Raw genomic sequence first — 19,034 nt, 5'->3', positions numbered from 1 at the left:
ATCGTTAAAATATTTATTTTTATACTTGAATTATAAGTATACAAAAATTATATATTAAAGTAATTGCATATATAAAATTTTGAAATATGAATAGAATTTTATCGTTATACATTGAATTAAAATTATAAGTGACATAACTTTTCAATAAATTCAATTTATTTGGTGACACTTTTGCTTATGATTTTACAACACTAACATAGGCACATGTCATGACATTGTTTAGTATTATTTTGTTGATTGTGGAACCTTTATTTTCTGACCCTAAATATCATTAGGAACAAATTGAAGATTGAGAATATACCAACATTTTCCGTTACGATTTGAGTGCCAATTTTATGCTATTCAAAATTGTGTTTCATTTACATAAGTACTAAACATTTAATTAAAATTTATTTTACGCGTGAAAGCGCGAATCACATTTACATCACTCGCTATTTCGAGTGCTTTGCAACAGTCTCTCAAAGATAAACTGCTGACAAAACGTCGAGTTAGAAGACATTTTATGTTATATATAGAACTTATAGTAACTTTAATATAAAAACTCTCAACAGTACCTATTTTTTAGTTCATATAACAGGACCGATATCAAGGATAATTTTTGAGAATATTTTGCAATTTTAACAAGTAATTATTAAGGGCAAATTTCAGTACCTGGTTGTATTTGTCACCTCCACAAACCACCAGTTATTAAGTAAGAGGCAGTTTCATCTCTTAATCTGATATTTAAAAATCTTGACCATGATTTTGCAAATCCAACCTCGCAGTACCAAGGAATTATAGAATTGTTAAACGAAGACGTGTTTTACAAAATAAAAGAAAAGCCAGCAATGCTGCAATTGCTGCCCCTGCCAATATTGTGTCATCTCGCCTCGTCCCACTTGCCCGTTCCACCACGTTACTCTAAAATAACATTCATAAAGAAACATAATATGGTTTAGCTATAATAATGCTATGGGAACAATGACGCTTCTCTCACGCGTCTCTCGCTTAACGTCAAAATACGTAAACAAAAATTGACTGTAATGTTTGGTTTTCTCATGTTTATCATTGCTTATTAACTGTTGAATCATATAATAATAATATATTATTGTGTATAAAATAATTTAAGCTTTTTATTATATTTATTTGTGTATTTATTTTCAAATAATTCATATGGTTAAGGCAGTTTTTATAAATATTCAATCAATAAGTTTTCGAGTTTGATCGTAGCTGTTAAAGTTTTGAATTATACTTCCAATTATTTCAATCATGTCGTATTTTTTAGATAACTTCACAACCATGGCTCCATAAGTATAAGATCTTTAATGTATATGGTATAAACAATATTTTTTTCTCTCTGTTTAAATGATTTTTTGTTGACTGTACTTTTTAAATATCCCCTTAACTCTTTAGTTTCTAATTATAGGAATTTGTACTGTGGCGTAATCCTTCATACTACAAGGTTAAACCTCTTAGTGGATTTTTGGTGTTTTTGTACTTTGACTTTATATTTATAATGATTAAGCGATAATAAAAAAATAGCTTACCCATCCTCCGTGTCTAATAGCCCAAGGTGTAGCGCATTGGGCTACATGTCTAGCAGCCCAATCTGCGGCTCTGCACCAGCCACCGACCTTTACCGCCCGCGCACAGACCTCGCATAGAAATGCAAGTACCAGAAGAGCCCTTTGCTCGGCGTGAACGCATGCCTGGAATTAGGAGTTAATTGACAAGATCATATCCTTATAGGCTACGTTTCGAGCGGTTATCGACTCGAGACCGCGATTAATAAGAGCGGCAGAGAGTTTCTTGCTATCTAGCAAACTCTTCTTGCATGCTCTACGACCTTGACTTGCGAACTGGTAGTAAATGTATATTTCAAGTCAATTTAACATCTTTTCTGTTGACGTTCAATAAGTTTAGTTGGCTACCTATATGAATAAAGTTATTTTGAGTTTGATACTTCCTTACTCAAGAGAAACAAATTATTTGTATTGCTTTACATTCTAATATTAACATATATACTAAAAGTAACGAATTAAAATATATATAATACTATAGTTGTTTGAGTATATGTTGGTATATACTATATAAGATCCTACATTTGGCACGCAACGAGGTATTATTTTACTTTTTGTGCTGTGGTTGTGGTGTGATAATAAGTAGTCAACTATGACAATCCAAACTGTGAATCCTGTATTTTAAATAACACAATAATTCTAACATACAACTATGAAATGACAGTAGAATATTGTTCTATTTTTTAATTTGAACGCAAATTATCTGTACAGGTAGAATTTTGATATCGATCATAGGTAAAAGAAAATAGCTAAAACGTTAGTCGACATCACAGGAGACCGAAGAGCTGGCACCTACCTCGGACAAAGAATTAGTCTAGCTATTCAAAGGGGAACGCTGCCAGTAACTTTGGAACCTTACCTAAAGGGACTCTTTTTGAATAATATATTTTAGTTATTATATTATACTTTATAAGGTTTTTAGTTTTAGATTCAAAAAATACTAGTATTGTATTACATATAGGTAATTCCATATTCCATAGGTTGATTTATATCTTAATTTTATGCGAATTTCAGATGCACTTACTTGACATAACTCTTGCATAATATCTTCAAAGGCAACTTCGTCAAGACTTAATAAAGATATGTGTTCTGCTCTAGCTGCAAGTCTGGCACGGGCTTTGGTTTCTCTGAACCTCCTCGCCGCTTTTTCGAGAGCTCGCCAATCTCTCCAATACATCCACCAGCCTCTGAATGGTGATAAAATTCTTCATTATATTGACTTTAATATATACATATGTACTGTAAATAATTATACATTATATAAAAAGTTTTAAGAATAAAGGAAAAAAAATCAGTTTAGTTTACTAATATTAATAAAATTATTTCTGAAGATATTTAAAATTGTCAATTTTCTAAACCATGTAAGTAGTGTCCATATACTGTTAATGTCCCACGCCTGAATACACGCCTCAATGAAACAAACTTACTTCTTATGATACTTATTATTACTTTTGTATTTAAAGAACTAGCAAGTATTTGAATCAATCAAGTATTTTAGTTAAAACGAAAGTAAAAAATATACCTTTGATCAGGATTAGCCGGCACCAACAAACAGGGCGGCGGCCTAAGTTCCTCCAGTCTTAAATGCTGCAGAAGCATCGCTCTGAACAGCCTTACTCCTCTTTCTTCCTCCTCTCCCTCCACATAAGGCCCTCGCCAGTGTCCCTGGCAGTCATCTTGTCTCTCCTCATCAAGTGACACCTGTCGAAGTAGTGGTGCTCTGGGTGCTTCGTAATCGTCTAGAGGCTCGATACTACATGCTGAAAAGCACAGTTGGTTTCTTGCATTATTATTATAAATAATTACATTTTAATTAACTCCATTTTATTTTTTAAATTATATTATTTTGGATTTAACTTTTGCTAATCTAGGTCCCAATTGTGTTTATTCCAGACAGTACTGAATAACTACATTTTTAGCTCAAATATAGCTTCAATCTGAATTAGAAGCCATTTGAAATTAATTCAATTAGGTGATATAAATAGTGTGAATATTGTAAGCTGTTGCGGCGAATCGTGTTGGTTTAGTTATGAAACAACATTTTTAAAACCGAAGCCAAGAAATACCGTAGGATAGTCTAGAATAGAATTATTTTTATATTTTTAATAAAACTTGGCAACTAACACTAAACAAGCAAATCACGACCTCAAAGCTTCATATTGTTGAATTGTTAAACTAAAATAACAAAATATATATTAACAAATTCAAGAAAGACAATTCTAACAGACTATCCCAAAAGAAAATAAGTTGACATATTCAATCAATTGAAATTAAATTATAAAAATAATGAAATATTTAATGATATGTAAACTTAAAATTTAAACTCTTTTTGTAAAAATATATTGACTACAAGCAACTACTTAGCCCTATAAATTGCATCCATTACTTAGAGACAGTACAGAAAGCTTTGGAATATTAAAACACGTACCTGGTGATCTCGCGTATGGTGGAGTAAAATTCATGTTTTGTTCACAATTCCACTTATACTGACAACATACACCTTGTGTCAGTCGCAAAACACGACTGACCTTGGCTGTCGTGTCGTGTTGTGTCCCTGACACAGATTCTGACGCATGCGTACATCCATGAAGTTGTCTACTCGATTAGCGTATGAAATTATCGATGGTTTCTTCCCATTTCCTAGCTCACAGGAACACACATCTTGACTGGATGATTTATACTGACATCGACAGATATGAAGCGCGAGTATGTACTTCTGTACGTAATTTATTTTGCACGCCTTTGTCTGATAAATGAGTATTTTGAGTTGGGTTTTCTAACATACAGTCGAGTGGAATCTCGATAACTCGAACCTCGTTAAGTCGAAATCATCAGTAACTCGATAATTCAGTAGTTAAATCTTATGTATCTCAAAGTTCTTGGTGTCGAAAACTCGTTAACTCGTCATTTTTTGCCGTTCACTTGACATTCAAGTTATCGACATTCCATTGTATATAGTAACAAAAGTTAGAATGTACTGATGTAATTATAATTATTACAGTGTTCATTTGGCTTAGGCCCTTGTGTAACAGTCTACCAGCATCATGAATGGTTCATGAGCAAACCAGTTTCCGAACATAATAATAATCTCGATTAATTATTGTTGCGATCAATACAGCGAGAAAATGCTTCCAGCGTAAGAGGTACACTGCCAAAGGGACCAAATATTTTAAATTTGTTTTAATTTTATTTTTATTATTACATACTATGCGGTTAAGGAAAATATTATATATATCAAATATACAATACGTTATGTATAGTTAAATACAAGAATAAAAATTAAAATATTATATCACCTTATTTTATTTATATTGTGTTGTATTTATATTAATATGACCTGTGTAGGGATTACTATCTGTATAGGGAAAAGCCTATTCCAAGGCATTGCACAAAAAACTTATATCTTTCCCTATCTCCAGCCAGTAGAGAACTCCACTGTTATTTATTTCGAGCACATTAGTCTGATGAATCATTATTTTAAAATTGTCAATCATAACATCAAGTCTATTCGATTACACTTAATATGATACTTGCAAAGACAAATCATAAGCGATATTATTCGAGATTACATTGATTAAATTAATCTCGAATAATGAATAGTATTAAAAAAGTGACACAAACGAGCATTATACCTTTTGAAATTGGAAAGTGTCTCACAACAGAAGCAACAATTTTATCTAACTACCATTATACCACAGTAAATTACCCCCACTACTCGTGTATCAGACACTCTGTCATGTCTGTCGAATCCCCGATAGAGAACCATTTAATACCCGGAGCACAATTGGTTATCAGCTTGTTGTGCAATGTACAAACCGGAAGAGCTATATTTGTCCAGATTACTGATAACTCAGTTACAAACTAACCAACGGACGGTTTAAATGTTAATAACAATCGTTATGACAACGGTAGAATGAAGTTTAAAGATAAAAGAAAAAGCGATGAACGTTGTACACTGTCGATATTTGCGTGTGCTTGTGGTATCATTTCACTATTACTTCACACATATAGTTATGTATGGTATGGCATAAACATTAATATTAAAAGTCTAATTGATTTTGAGTTAGATGAAAGAATCAGGACATATCTGAGTGATGTGGATGAGACGCATAGGTTTAAGAGGGATGCGATGCTCGTAAGTAATTTTAGATAGTACAAAGTTCCATTTATATGTCTAGTAAAATTGAAATAACTTATTTGTATGGAGCTTTTTGAATGAAGTAATTGTTCAATAAGACAGCTTATAATCACTTTTTTATACAAAATACGCTTTGGTTCATTACACAGAACACGAATCTTTGGTTATGTATTGTTTACAACGAAAATTAATAACTAATATCCAGACATTAAATTGTCTCTATTGTTAAATAATTATAAATATAAAAAATCGTGCAACTACACTCTGCTCCCAATACACAATATATTAGTTATCGACTGATTTGAGCAATTAAAAGCCTTTTAAAATTCTGTCATATGGTGAACATATTGAAATTTCTAATAATATAGCCGTAAGATTTAAGACCCGTTATAAAATTATAAAGTATTTTTCGTCTCTTTCTGACAAATTGTGTTTACGATGCAATAAAAAGGGACATACTTAAAACCGTAAATATACTTGTTTAATGAATTACGAATTTTCCAAGAAACCATCGCCAATCCAAGATGACAACACCGTAGCGCCGCACGTCGAATTCTTCAACCCCAAAATGCGACCGGAGCTAGAGGAAAAGGACGCTGCTGAGATGAAGAAAACGGGTGCAAAAGGCCCAGCTCCGGGAGGAGACACCTGGGTCTGGTTGACTAGCTACTCTAGAGTACCTGTAAGTGAAGCTTGCTTTTACTTTATGCTGAAGACAGATACTTATTTATATTTATGTATCATATAATATGTTATTTGGTATTGTTTTATACGAATAACTGTCGTTTCCATCCATTTTGTTTCCATCAAAATTTTAGTTGTTCAGTTTGTCGGTTGTTGTTTTGTAATATGTTTTTTCTTTATAAAAATACAGATGAAAGACTTTCCTAAACAATTTTTTTCTGAACTCGCCTTATATATTATTTTTACATGAATTAAGTAAGAAGTGTTTTATTTAAATATGCATATGCGATATGTTGAAAAAAACTGCACACAATTAAGTACTTAAATTAATTTATTTTATTTTTGTCCACGCTTATTTGTTTCATGTATATTAATAAAAATAACACATTCTTAGAAGATGTAAGAATTTTTTTTACATGTGTCTTTACTAAAACATCGTGGAACATAACGAGCTAGCCTAACTCTTGAGTTATGTTTAGATGATTAGTTAGTCTTGACTAATAAGTAATTTAAGTTTAAATTAAATTTCAAGTTTTGTCCTTTTCAGTCTTCTCGCTAAGCCCGTGGTGTCAAGGAGTTGACATTCACATAATGGTGGAGCATATGTTCGTGGACTCCAGCGGTCTTTTTTATTATTATGATGTGGAAAATAGAGATTTAATTGTAAAAGTCACTTTTAACTCGATTTTCAGTACAACGTCGTCCAAGGGTTTTGTAAAGCAACACAAGACTACTGTCCACCAGGAGTTCAAGGCCCCAAAGGTCCAAATGGAGAACCAGGACCAAAAGGAGACCGTGGAGACCCAGGATCAGCTGGAACTCCTGGTCGAGCAGGTGGCCGAGGTCCCGTCGGACCACCTGGACCGAAAGGTATGTGATAAAAATATAAGAATAATAAACGAAATAAATGAAATGCTAAACTAATGTTTTAATAGTTTTCGAAGCATATTTATCACAGTTGAAATTGGGGTCAAAACGTTTGATCAAAGATACTAAAATATTATATATCTGCGGATTGTCCCGGCTTTACATGGCAAATCGTTTTTTTTTTTAATCAGGGTTAATGAAGCATTATAATGTTAAAATCAGCAGTTGAGTTTACTCTTTGAAGATTACAAATCTTCTTTATGACATTACTAATGGCAATATTTTTTATAATTAATAACTAAGGTCTTGTCTAAAAATTTAAACTAATTTTGTAAAAAAATCTAAGTCTACAGCAGCAATGTGGCAAGTAGTAAGAAATTTTATATGTATAGGCATAGAATTGGTTTAGGTTTAACGACTTTATTTCTCAAAAAAGACAAAGATGTCACTTACATGAGAATAATTCTTTAGATTAACATTACATTATAGTCGTTCCCAAAATAATCACAATTAAACGATAGCTGTACATGCAATAAACGTAAAAGTAACCAAAGACATGAATAAAAATTAAAAACAAAAAATGAATTTAACAGTAATTTTGTCTAACATATTCACTTAGCTTCGATTTGAATTAATTGAAAGAAGTAATATTTTTTATATTTGTGGGTAGTTTATTTTACAGATGTGCGCCGTCGTGGGTAAACATCTTTTTGCCATAGTTCGTACGTATTTTAGGTAATGCAAGATAACTCGTTCAACGCACACTTCTATGAGTCAGTATTTATTGTAACATGTTCTTAGCTGTTCTTTATTTTGTCTATTCTTTTCGGTCCTATCATACATCGATGTTTTTCAATTGCTTATTATTAGCTCGGTAAGGCTTTCTTCATATAAGTTACGTTGCGTTGTAATATAGTGGTTCATTATATTTATATTTTTTATCGTTCCATACGATTTTTTGTTAAAACAATATTCTGATTTCCAGGAGAGCGTGGGTTCCCTGGCAACCCTGGCCTTGATGGAAGAGATGGTGTGCCCGGGGAGCCAGGTTTAGATGGTCTCTCAGGAAGAAATGGGGCCGATGGGGCAGCGGGAAAAGATGGGAGGGATGGTATCCCTGGAAGAGATGGTAGTCCGGGGAAGAATGGAAAAGATGGCAAGGATGGTGAGAGTAACTTTAAAGGATTTGTATAAAAAACCGATAAGCTCAAATAATTTCAAAAAACATTTTGATTACCTCGGAAATGTAGACGGGGTGGTATATAGATAACAACTAGGAACTTAGATTTTTTGTATTTAACTGTTTTAGAAATATATTAAATTGTAATATTATAATCGTCTCCAACTCATCTTAACATATGGAATTCTATTTTAGACGGGGACAATGAAGATGGACAGGATTAAATTTTATTTCTATTATAAAACATACGAAAGTAAAATAGCTCTTGTGTAGCATTGTTTTATCTTGTAACTTATTAATAAAATTACTATTTAAGGCAAACCAGGAGCAACAGGACCCCAGGGTCCAAGGGGTATAAAGGGGGAAAGAGGACCCCAAGGCCCCAAAGGCATGCGTGGGAACGACGGACGCGATGGCTCTCCTGGGAGACCAGGACTCTCTATTTATAACTATACTAGGGAAAATCAACTATTTATACCGCCAACTTTTGCATGTATGTATTTTAAAGATACGTTTAAAAAATTGAACTTTGTGATATCGTTATATTTATTTACGTTACGTTTACGTTATAAATAAAACTTAACATCAACTCTGAGGCAGGTTTTTATGGAGAGAAAATTTGTAAAGAAAAACGTTATATATATATATATAATAAAACTTACCATAAACTCTGAGGCAGGTTTTAATAAAGAGATAAAAATTGTAAAGAAAAATATTATTTGGTTTAATTAGCACTTAGGCTCTTTCCGGGAAAGTGAATAGTTTCTATGTGGCGAGGAACTAACTAACTTGTCATATCACCTGTGTGCGGATTTCTATATAATTTTAAGATTTTAAAAGTCAGAAGTTGGCCTAGTTGATTGAGATTGCGACATTCATGCGTAAGGTCGTTCGAATCCTGGCTATCAACCAGACTAGACTTTCCTATCTAGTACGCTTTTATCAAACGGACCGGAGGACAAGCACATCCCTAGAAGGCTCGGAAATGCGTTACCGGCATTTTAAGAATCGCTACATTCTTTTCTCACACGGTGAAGGAACAAATCGTTGGAAAACCGGCACCATAACTTGTTAAGTTAAAAAGACACGACTGGTTTTTTTCTTAATCTGCATTAAATAATAAACAATATCTACCTATTCCGTGATTATATCGATGAGAGGTCACATTTTGTTCTATCCAGTCCGTAACTACTTGATTACTCTTTAGAGATGCGTGTGGTTTAACCAACAGAGCTCCTGATGTGAAATGTGGGCTTATTAAAACAACATTTTACAGTAGAAAATCCTCGCCTCATAGTCCGGGAAGGTGACACCATGAGGATGGACTGCAACCCCAAAGGATTTCCAGAACCTACAATTGAATGGCGCAGGGCTGATGGTACACCTATTATCCAGGTAATAAAAAATATATGAAATACAAATGTCATCTATTAGGATAGTTTGGCTAATAAACCAGTCTTGTAAGTTATAAAAAATCATCAAAATTGACACAGCCGTTTAAAAGATCTCAGTGATTTACATAACACATATACGTACTAATAAAAAGCGGTATTTTTATAATTACATTCTGTAGAATAATATTATTATTATTACATTAGAAATATAAAAATATATCAGAGGAGTTGTTCGGTAGCTAATATCTGCAGCTGAATTTCATTATCGGACGTCAAGGCAGAATACAAAATACCATCCGTATTACCTCGACGTCCGTCGTACCACAACTGACCGTTTCGTAAGGCAGTTTTGGAACCTTTTTTTTTTTTGATATCCGAGGTGGAAATGCATTTGCGCATCCCCTGCCCTCAAAGGTTGCAGGGGTATGTGGGACTCGACCCACGCCAAAATCTCTGCTATTCAGAGACTGGGTGAACAATACCCACTAAAACCACCTCGGGTAGTTCGTACAAAGCCGCGTTACAGAGGCTCCTGGGTCGCTGTCACATTCTACCGGGACCTCAACGGCATGATACCCTTACAAACCTCCGATGCAGTACACACTACATAGGAGGTAGGAGACGGGCATATCTTCTTCTATTTTCTCCCCGTCTTATACCCGTAGGATTCGTCCTAAAGGGCTCCCTCTCTCGTTCTGCTGTCTCCTTCTGTAGCATAACATGCTCACAGAAGGATACCACTGCATTCCAAACCTCGTCACTGCCGACCATTTTTTCCACAACACAAGGCAAAGAAAGGTTACTCCCCACCACAAAACAAAGATTGTGACGCAGCTGAGACCACTGCGGACAATCCTCCAACGAGTGGACAATCCTCCAACGGAAGCAGTTTTGGAACCTAGTGGTTCCAGCTGCCTACTGAAATATTTCCGAACCAATTCGAATTAGGATCCTTTAAGGATCCTTTGAGGAGGAGGAGGAGGAGAGGAAGGATAGCGTACCAATTCTTATAAGGCTGGTAACGCACGAGTGTCCATGGGTGGCGGTATCACTTAACAGCAGGTGAACCTCCCGCCAATTTCATTTAATTGGAGTTTTATCGAGAGTTCTATAGTCATTATAAAGTTTGACAGTGTAACGAGTCTAAAGTATAATATATTTATTGCCTGCGAACTTTTAATAGTTAATAGTTACAGAGTGATGTAATTTTTAATAAATGCTATCCACGTACATTTTTAGGTATATGTAATATTTTAAATTATTTTTGCTATGAATTATTATATGTGTAATAAAATATTAAAACTTTCGGAAATTCATCCTTTTATTGTATTAAATAAACTGCATTTATTTGTGATTATCAACATCTAAACTATATAATTATACTATATAAATGTTGTTGACGTTTGAGCCAAAAACGGAAACAATACTATACTAATATTGAACTGATTAATTTTTGCTCACTAATCTTGGAATTATTGGCCATTTACCAAATATAATGATTACTCCAGGGTTCGTGGCGAGATGCGTCAGTGAGTGGTCACGTACTGAACATTCCTAATGTCTCCCGATGGCATACAGGCAAGTATGTGTGTCTGGCGAATAATGGTATGCAGCCGTCAGCCAACCAAACTACGGACGTTGAAATACACTGTAAGTTATTTATTTATTATAACCAAAGACGTTTCATATCGAGCATTGAGCAAACGGGCCGCAGACTCATCTAATGTTAAGCAATACTGCCGCCCATGTGGACTCACATTACCAGAGACTCGCAAGTGCTTATTTTAATAATTGGTACACTTGAAGGACCTTAAGTCGAATTGCATATATAATGCGGTTAACAAAATTCTTGGATAGGTGCATACAAAAAGACGGTGTTTCAAATAACATATATGTTGCAGTAAAGTAGTTAAATCAGAGAGTTGATTGACTCTCTAGATAGTTAATTAAATGTCGATATTCAATCAAGTCACTAGCATTTTGATTTAAATAAAGCAGCGTCGAAAACGTTTAACTATCTGTTTGACCGAAAGCCAGCGTGTTGATTATATTATTATTATTATTATTATTAACAATGTAAAACAAGACTCCGCCATGATTATTTCATTTGTAATTGTTTTTTCGGACTAAGAGCTTGGATATTCCGTGTTTTGCTCTATTCTATTAATCTTGTTGCCTAGGAACGTTTAAGAAACTTGTTAAAGGTTTCGTTCACATACTTGTCTGACTGAACTTTAGCGGCTTGATTGAATATCGTTTTTTATTAACTGTCTAGAGATTCAATTAACTCTCTGATTTAACTACTTTATCGCAGTAAATAGTATATATAAACTAATTTTACATACTATTTATCAAAAGTGCAATAACTTGTTTTATTTTACAGTTAGCCCGTACATTCGTGTCCCGAATAATATCCTCTATGTGTATAATAAAACAGCGAAGATTGAATGCGAGGTAGATATACAAACGATGTTCATTTATTTTTCACATTCATTAAAAGCAATTCATCTTTGGAACACTGTAATTCTCAATAGCGATCCTGCTTTTAACCGCGACTGCGCAAATTCAAATACCAACATCGTAATGGCATACAAAAACGTATCTTTCGCTTTCGCTATTAAAACTTACAAGGTACCGGAGATATGCCAATCTTAGGTTAAAAAAAACAAGTATAAATACGAGTTTTCGATTAAAAGACAATCATGGTATAGATTAAAGAACGAAACACACCAATCTTCGAAGCAAACATTATCACTACATTAAGTATAAAGATTGTACGACCAACAAACGAATGCTGTATTTAAAAACATAATTTAATAGATAAACCTGTGTTTATTTTACACATTTTTAGTTACCTATACTTATATCATTTCATTCGTAAAGACAACTACGTAAGTTATGGGAAACGTTAACGTAAAATGCGTTTTAATCAGTAAAAATAGTCGCGCAAAATAAAATTCCAGGTCCAAGCCTGGCCTGAACCAGTATTCGCATGGGAATGTGATGGAGTAACCATGGAAGGGACGAGGTTTAACGCCGAGGTATCCCCAACTGGGGACGCATGGAGATGGATAATGAGACTCGAGATACCTAATATCAGAGAAAATGATCTACGACAGTACAGCTGCGTAGCCAAGAATGAACTTAATAATCAAACTGTTAAGGGACACATACGATTGGCATGTAAGTACCAAAGATTATAAATCTAGGTACTACTTAGATTTGTATATAGGTTAGTGTAATAATATTACCTTTGGTTTACGTGAAACATATAAATTAACGCGATTTATTCACACAACTTGACGTTAAGTATAAAAAAAGAAAAAGAAAGAAAAGAAGAGAACAGAAAAACTTTATTATACACAATATACAGGAAATTTAGGTAAAGTAAAGAGCAGTGGCCCCCACAGTAGGATTCCCTGTGTTATGGGCAGCCAGTATCTTCCTTTTAACATACAAACTGTATTTTCCTTTATGATATCTACATAAGAAAAATTTATATTAAACTATTTTTGCACAAAAAGAATATTTTCTGTATCAGCATAGGACAGGTTGACAATCTGTCCTATACTCCGATATTTTTTTAAATTTTAGTAAGTGTATGTAAATATAAAAAAAAAATTAAAAAAATATCCAAAAGTAGTATTGTCATTAATTTATTTATTTATTCACACTTTGTTGAATTAAAAATAATACACAAATAACACAATACATAAACAATTAAAAGGGATACAACAGGCGGCCTTATCGCTAACAAGGCGATCGATCGAGAGAAAATCTAAAATAATAAAGATTATGAGTAAAGTGCATAACCAAATGTTATCTCTCGACGGTTATGGGTACTTTTAACTTGTCTTATTAATCTTTTAATTTGATGTCTGTAAATAACAGTGATAATGTCTGTAAATAACAATGATAACGTCATAATTCACAGTTATAGTTAACCCTTATCGTGGCAAGATTGCTTTTTGAACTAAATAAAAAAATGTATATAGGCATCTTTGGGGTATAAAAAACATGAAAAACAAAATGTATAATATTCTATACATTACTGCACGTACAGTGATAATCACATTTTCAGGAATGTATATTATGCTATACATCGCTATGTTTAGGGAGAGTTAAAATGTTCCTGGTAGATTTTAACCAAAAGATTATTGTAAATAACATGATTTTAAATAAAAATAACTTGGTGGAAGTAATATTTTTTTATAAAATAACTCTTTCTTGTACAACAAAATAATCTTATAATAATTCAGAGACAACCTATTGCTTGCGGTGGTCTAATATATATATATATATATATATAATCGGAAAATATTGATCCCGTGAAGTTACCAATGTATATTATTCTATACACCACCAACGAAAGGTAAATTAATGCAACTGCGGCATTGTATAGTAATTATACGTTAGTAAAAAAACACGACAAAAACATGGTAAATCTCATAGCGACATCAGCATATATATATATATATAAAAATAAGTTAGAACAAGCATATTTAGGGGTAAAAACATAAAAATTAAATAAAACTTACCATAGATAAACCTGTGCGGCTCATTTTGACGGTTATTTTTCACAACTGATTTAAAATTATGACAGATAAAATACTATTTTCATTTTTGAAGTATAAATAAACGTCTAGAAATGTCATGTGTTTATTAAAACTAAGTGAAAAATTATTTTATAGTGATCATATAGTTTTATAAAGTTGTAGGTATGGTAATGAACATAAGGTTTAAAATCTAAGAATAATATTCGATGTTACAGACTGAGAAAAAAATGCGCATGTTTGAGGTTTAAGTTTGTATTCATTATTCTTGAAATTCACTTAGAATACAGTTTTTTTTTAATCTGCTATCTTTTGCCAGTCCCAGGACCAAACCAGCAAAGCCAAGTCCAGCAGCCAATGGAATACGGCTCTCGTCCCCCAACGCTAACATCATACGAGGAGCTGTGCCAGGTCCAAAAGTGTCCTTCTTGCCCTCATTGTGATCGTGCTCTGCTGATGATATCTAGTATGAATGGAACTGCTGGATATAAGCCACGGCGCAATACAAGTAAGGATTTATTTAAATAAATCGTAAATCTTTGTTTATCTTTTTAGTAGAATTAATAATCCTACTCAAAATTGTAAAAATAATAATGTTTCTTAGTATTGACTTTTGTTAACATAGATTTTACACATTGAAAGAAAACTATTTTTTCACCAGATTAAAGGTATTTGTATTATTATAAACTTATAATTATTTTATCGTCGCGTCACCGTGACCACGTACGCTGTAAAGCACGCGAACCGTCGGAAAAATTTAAAATTATGTAAAATAACTATATAAGTTTATAATAATACAAATAGCTTTAACCCGGTTAAAATTTGTTTTCTTTTAACAATGTTTTTTATTTTGGTTCGCTTTATTAAGTAGAAAGTGTCTTGAATATCCATAAATCAGTGATGTTTGCCACAATGTTGTTATTACTAAGATTAGAGGGAATAACAGGAAAATGGGAAAATTTTATTTTACAACAGACAAAAACATTGAAAAATACCTAAACCTTTTTTAACAGACTGCCAACTTTACGCGATTGGTAAACCCGTGTATCACCGTTATAAAGATGAATTGTTTGGAGCATGGTTAAGAGATTCTAATGCCACCGAAAGTCAGGTATGAAATCGAACAATTACAAAAAAAAACTGCTATAATTGAATTAAATAATGGTGATAGTTAATTGCGTATATTTAATTCACATTATATCTTATAAAAATAGCTTATGAAGCAAGATCAATGCTAAAAAGAAGATTCATAAATTTAAATTATATCTGGCTTATATAATTTTATAATATCGCCATATAATTTCAGAAAGAGAAACTTTGGACAACTCAAGAGAATGACGTGGAAAGATTGCGAGAGTATCGCACCAAAGCGAGCTTCAAGAAGGATCATGTTGACGAATTTCACAAATTACAAAAACCGTTCTTTGTAAGTGAAAATATTTATACACTGTATATTTGTTTGTTAAGTTTAATTACATAAATACAATTGTTATAATGCGTTAATATTTCTTTTATATAATATTTTTGTATGTATGTCGCAGCCAACTAGCTTAATTAGCCGTTAAATTAACAGGTTAGCCGTTTAACTAGCGGCCTGAATTATATTCAGCCATTTGATAAAACAGCTAGGCAAATGACTTGGATCGATGACGTTTCATTACTTGTTGACTATTAATTTCAATATTATTCCACTTTTTGCCACTCTCAAACTCGAAACAAAACTTTTCTAACTGTCAATATGGCGTCGTCAAGCCACAACTTTGATGGTGTTTTTCAAAGTTTCATGAAAAATAACTTGTACAATAGAAGAGTGTAGTGACAATAATAATGAGATTTAGTTTAAAAAGAAACATTTTTTAATGTCAAGTTTCATATTTTATATTTATGCCAAATAATGACTGTATCGTAAGAATGGCCTAAGCATTAGCCATCCAGTGTATTAAATGTTGTAAGTTAGTTAAACGGCTAGACTGTTAATTTAACGGCTAATTAAGCTGGTTGGCAGTGACATGTACATATTTAACATAAACACTTTTATTACATACTTTTGGATGATAAAAATAAATCAATGGCGTTACAACCTTTTTAGGTATGAACCTCAGACGTGATCATTTGTCAATGTAATAGGCAAGTAGGTGATCAGCCTTCAGTGCCTGACGCACGCTTTCGACGTTTTGGGTCTAAGGCAAGCCGATTTCCTCACAATATTTTCCTTCACCGTTCGAGCGTATGTTTAATGCGCGTATATAGAAAGTCCATTGGTGCACAGCCGGGGATGGAACCTACGATCTCAGGGATGACAGTCGCACGCTGAATCCACTAGGCCACCGCATCTCTAGTAATTTTACATTAGTGTAGTGATTTCCAATTCCAATATCAAAATACCCGTGTTCCATGTGTCTGCACCCACATCCACAATCTCATTTTCAGTTTAATTGTCCAGGGTAACGGGCACATAGTATACAGTGGATCGTTCTTCTACCAGGCCAATGAATCTGGCCATCCAGGGGACATCATCAGGTATGACCTCACTCAGAGCAGGATCAAGTCCGTCCACCTGCCTTATGCTGAAGGGAGACTCTATTCATCGCAGCACAATCAGGTAAAAACCCCAGATATACTGTCTTTATCATTGACCATTCTAAGAAGGCAATTTACTAATTAATTTACTGTGCCTACACAGGCATATTGATTTCGCCAATAATCGAACTCAGTATATCTAAAGTTTGGGCGTCCTTTCTCTTTAAGCCCTGTATACTATAACGACAATACAATTTGAAGATATATCAGACCATTCCTTTTATACGAAACTTATTTGTTAACTTGACATATTTGACAGTGTTTGATGTGGCTTGGGATACAAATACAGGCCCGTTTTCTCGAACGCCAATCAAAATTAAATCTAGTTAATATAATTAGATAAGATCTGTCAAACATTGATATACTTGACAGCGCTCAAGACAAGAATCTGACAAGTTACGAATTATATTGTGGATTACTGTTCAGCTTAGATCTAAAAAAAAAATTATAATCGAAGTTTCCTAATGGAGGCGATATGTATTTTTATGTTTCGTTTTAGGTTGACTTTAGCGCAGATGACAATGGTCTATGGGCAATTTACTCAATTGAAAAATCTAACAATACAGCTGTAGCTAAGGTATCTATTCATATTAAAATATATATTTTTTTACCTTTCTTTTCATAAACTTAATAGAATTATATAAAAATTAAATTCCATTAATAGATACATACTATTTATTTATTTTTAAGCTAAGCTTCGATCCGAATAAAGATGATCTAAATATCGACTACTTATGGAATATATCATTGAATCATAAACAGGTAAGTCTAGGCTATAATATTCTTGTATAATAAATACTTTAAAGGCAATCCGTTATCCTCTACTAGTCTATTACCACAAATAACTTTAACCATAGATAATTAAAGCAACATTAATTTAGTGACTTAAATTGACAATTTAGTGATTTAAATTTATTAAATGCTCCAAATAATTCTTGATTATATAAGTGTCTTTATATTCTTATTATATAGTTTTATTTATATAGTTTTTATATTATTACAGGTTGGCGAAATGTTCATTGTATGTGGAGTGTTGTATGCATTAGATTCGGCGACGGATAGAGAGAGCAAAGTGACAGTTGCGATTGACTTGTACCAGAATAAACCTCTGGAAGTCACTCTGCAGTTCACTAACCCGTTTCGGAAGACCACACAGCTGGGATATGATCATACGCATAAGGTAATATTAAATGAGTAGAGAGATGATTTTTTATATTCGCAAGTTGCGTACTCAACAGTTGGATGTAATGATGGACCAATACACATATATGTCTTAATTAAGTCATGTAATTATTATAAATGATTACTTACATTGTATTTTCAATTGTAATTGCTATTTATATTTTTTTAAACAAAACTATCCAAGCAAGAGATGTTTTTGGTAATTAGAATGTACACAAATCCAAACATTCGTGTTTTGCGTCATCTGGGTAAATTTATCGAAACCATCAAATCGCCAAAATTTTATTCAGACTACAATTTGATATTTTTGTTGCTCACTAGATAGCGCTATTGAAAACTATAAGTTAGATTAAGAATTAATAGAGGTCACTCATTCATTTCCATATTAAATTAATTTCTATATACTTTGCTAGGTGGCGCTTTTCTTAATATTGTTTATCAAAAATATATCAGAGATGGCGCTATTTTAAAACTTGTTATACCTTATTTAATGTCATGTTTTATATTCCAGGAGCTTTATTCTTGGGATCGTGGAAACCAATTAACTTATCCTGTGAGATATAACGAGCTGCCTGGACCGTAATAAAACATATATTATTTTAAGATTAATATGATGAATCAATAATTTATTATTTTATACAATTGATCACACAAAAATAAATGAATGTTTAAACAGTATTTTATTTAGCTATATTTGACTGGTTATGTTTTATTTAAACTCTTTATAGACACCCTATTTAAAATAAAATCAAATCGAAACAAAATGCGTCCCAGTATTAAGTCTTTAAAATTAATAAATCACCCAGAGATATCGCGTTTTAACCGACACGTCTGGTCAGCGGTTAGCATATTACATTAACATATACAATTTTATATTGGTGGTCAGGCACATGTAGT

The 19,034-nt window shown here is 32.9% G+C and overlaps 2 protein-coding genes across 2 annotated transcripts; one reads left to right on the top strand and one right to left on the bottom strand.

Moving 5' to 3' along the window:
• Positions 1-94: 94 nt before the first annotated feature.
• On the bottom strand, positions 95-4,278 carry LOC123715259. The gene is made up of 5 exons (XM_045670209.1): positions 3,988-4,278; positions 3,082-3,319; positions 2,584-2,746; positions 1,527-1,688; positions 95-900 (listed from the first exon to the last, which is right to left on the bottom strand). The coding sequence occupies exons 1-5, from the start codon at positions 4,019-4,021 to the stop codon at positions 775-777; spliced, it is 723 nt and encodes a 240-aa protein (XP_045526165.1). The 5' UTR covers positions 4,022-4,278; the 3' UTR covers positions 95-774.
• A 1,141-nt stretch (positions 4,279-5,419) lies between these two features.
• LOC123715684 lies at positions 5,420-18,793 on the top strand. Its single transcript, XM_045670909.1, has 17 exons — positions 5,420-5,694; positions 6,203-6,379; positions 7,074-7,251; positions 8,234-8,413; positions 8,745-8,921; positions 9,705-9,823; positions 11,331-11,472; positions 12,206-12,276; positions 12,786-13,005; positions 14,695-14,883; positions 15,389-15,486; positions 15,682-15,801; positions 16,819-16,977; positions 17,455-17,532; positions 17,646-17,717; positions 17,959-18,135; positions 18,649-18,793. The coding sequence occupies exons 1-17, from the start codon at positions 5,473-5,475 to the stop codon at positions 18,718-18,720; spliced, it is 2,451 nt and encodes an 816-aa protein (XP_045526865.1). The 5' UTR covers positions 5,420-5,472; the 3' UTR covers positions 18,721-18,793.
• The last annotated feature ends 241 nt before the right edge of the window (positions 18,794-19,034 follow it).

Source organism: Pieris brassicae, chromosome 10 (assembly GCF_905147105.1).
Source record: "Pieris brassicae chromosome 10, ilPieBrab1.1, whole genome shotgun sequence".
Lineage (NCBI taxonomy): Eukaryota > Metazoa > Arthropoda > Insecta > Lepidoptera > Pieridae > Pieris > Pieris brassicae.
This window is presented reverse-complemented; position numbering and strand designations above follow the sequence as displayed.

What these genes read in the sequence shown, in the direction of transcription:
- LOC123715259 (XM_045670209.1), bottom strand. Translation starts at nt 4,021, where the DNA reads ATGAATTTTACTCCACCATACGCGAGATCACCAG. An exon ending in CCGGCTAATCCTGATCAAAG is followed by an intron (nt 2,747 to 3,081) that starts GTATATTTTTTA and finishes ATCACCATTCAG; the next exon opens with AGGCTGGTGGATGTATTGGA. An exon ending in TTATGCAAGAGTTATGTCAA is followed by an intron (nt 1,689 to 2,583) that starts GTAAGTGCATCT and finishes TCCTAATTCCAG; the next exon opens with GCATGCGTTCACGCCGAGCA.
- LOC123715684 (XM_045670909.1), top strand. Translation starts at nt 5,473, where the DNA reads ATGAAGTTTAAAGATAAAAGAAAAAGCGATGAACGTTGTACACTGTCG. An exon ending in TTAAGAGGGATGCGATGCTC is followed by an intron (nt 5,695 to 6,202) that starts GTAAGTAATTTT and finishes GAATTTTCCAAG; the next exon opens with AAACCATCGCCAATCCAAGA. An exon ending in ATTCATCGCAGCACAATCAG is followed by an intron (nt 16,978 to 17,454) that starts GTAAAAACCCCA and finishes GTTTCGTTTTAG; the next exon opens with GTTGACTTTAGCGCAGATGA.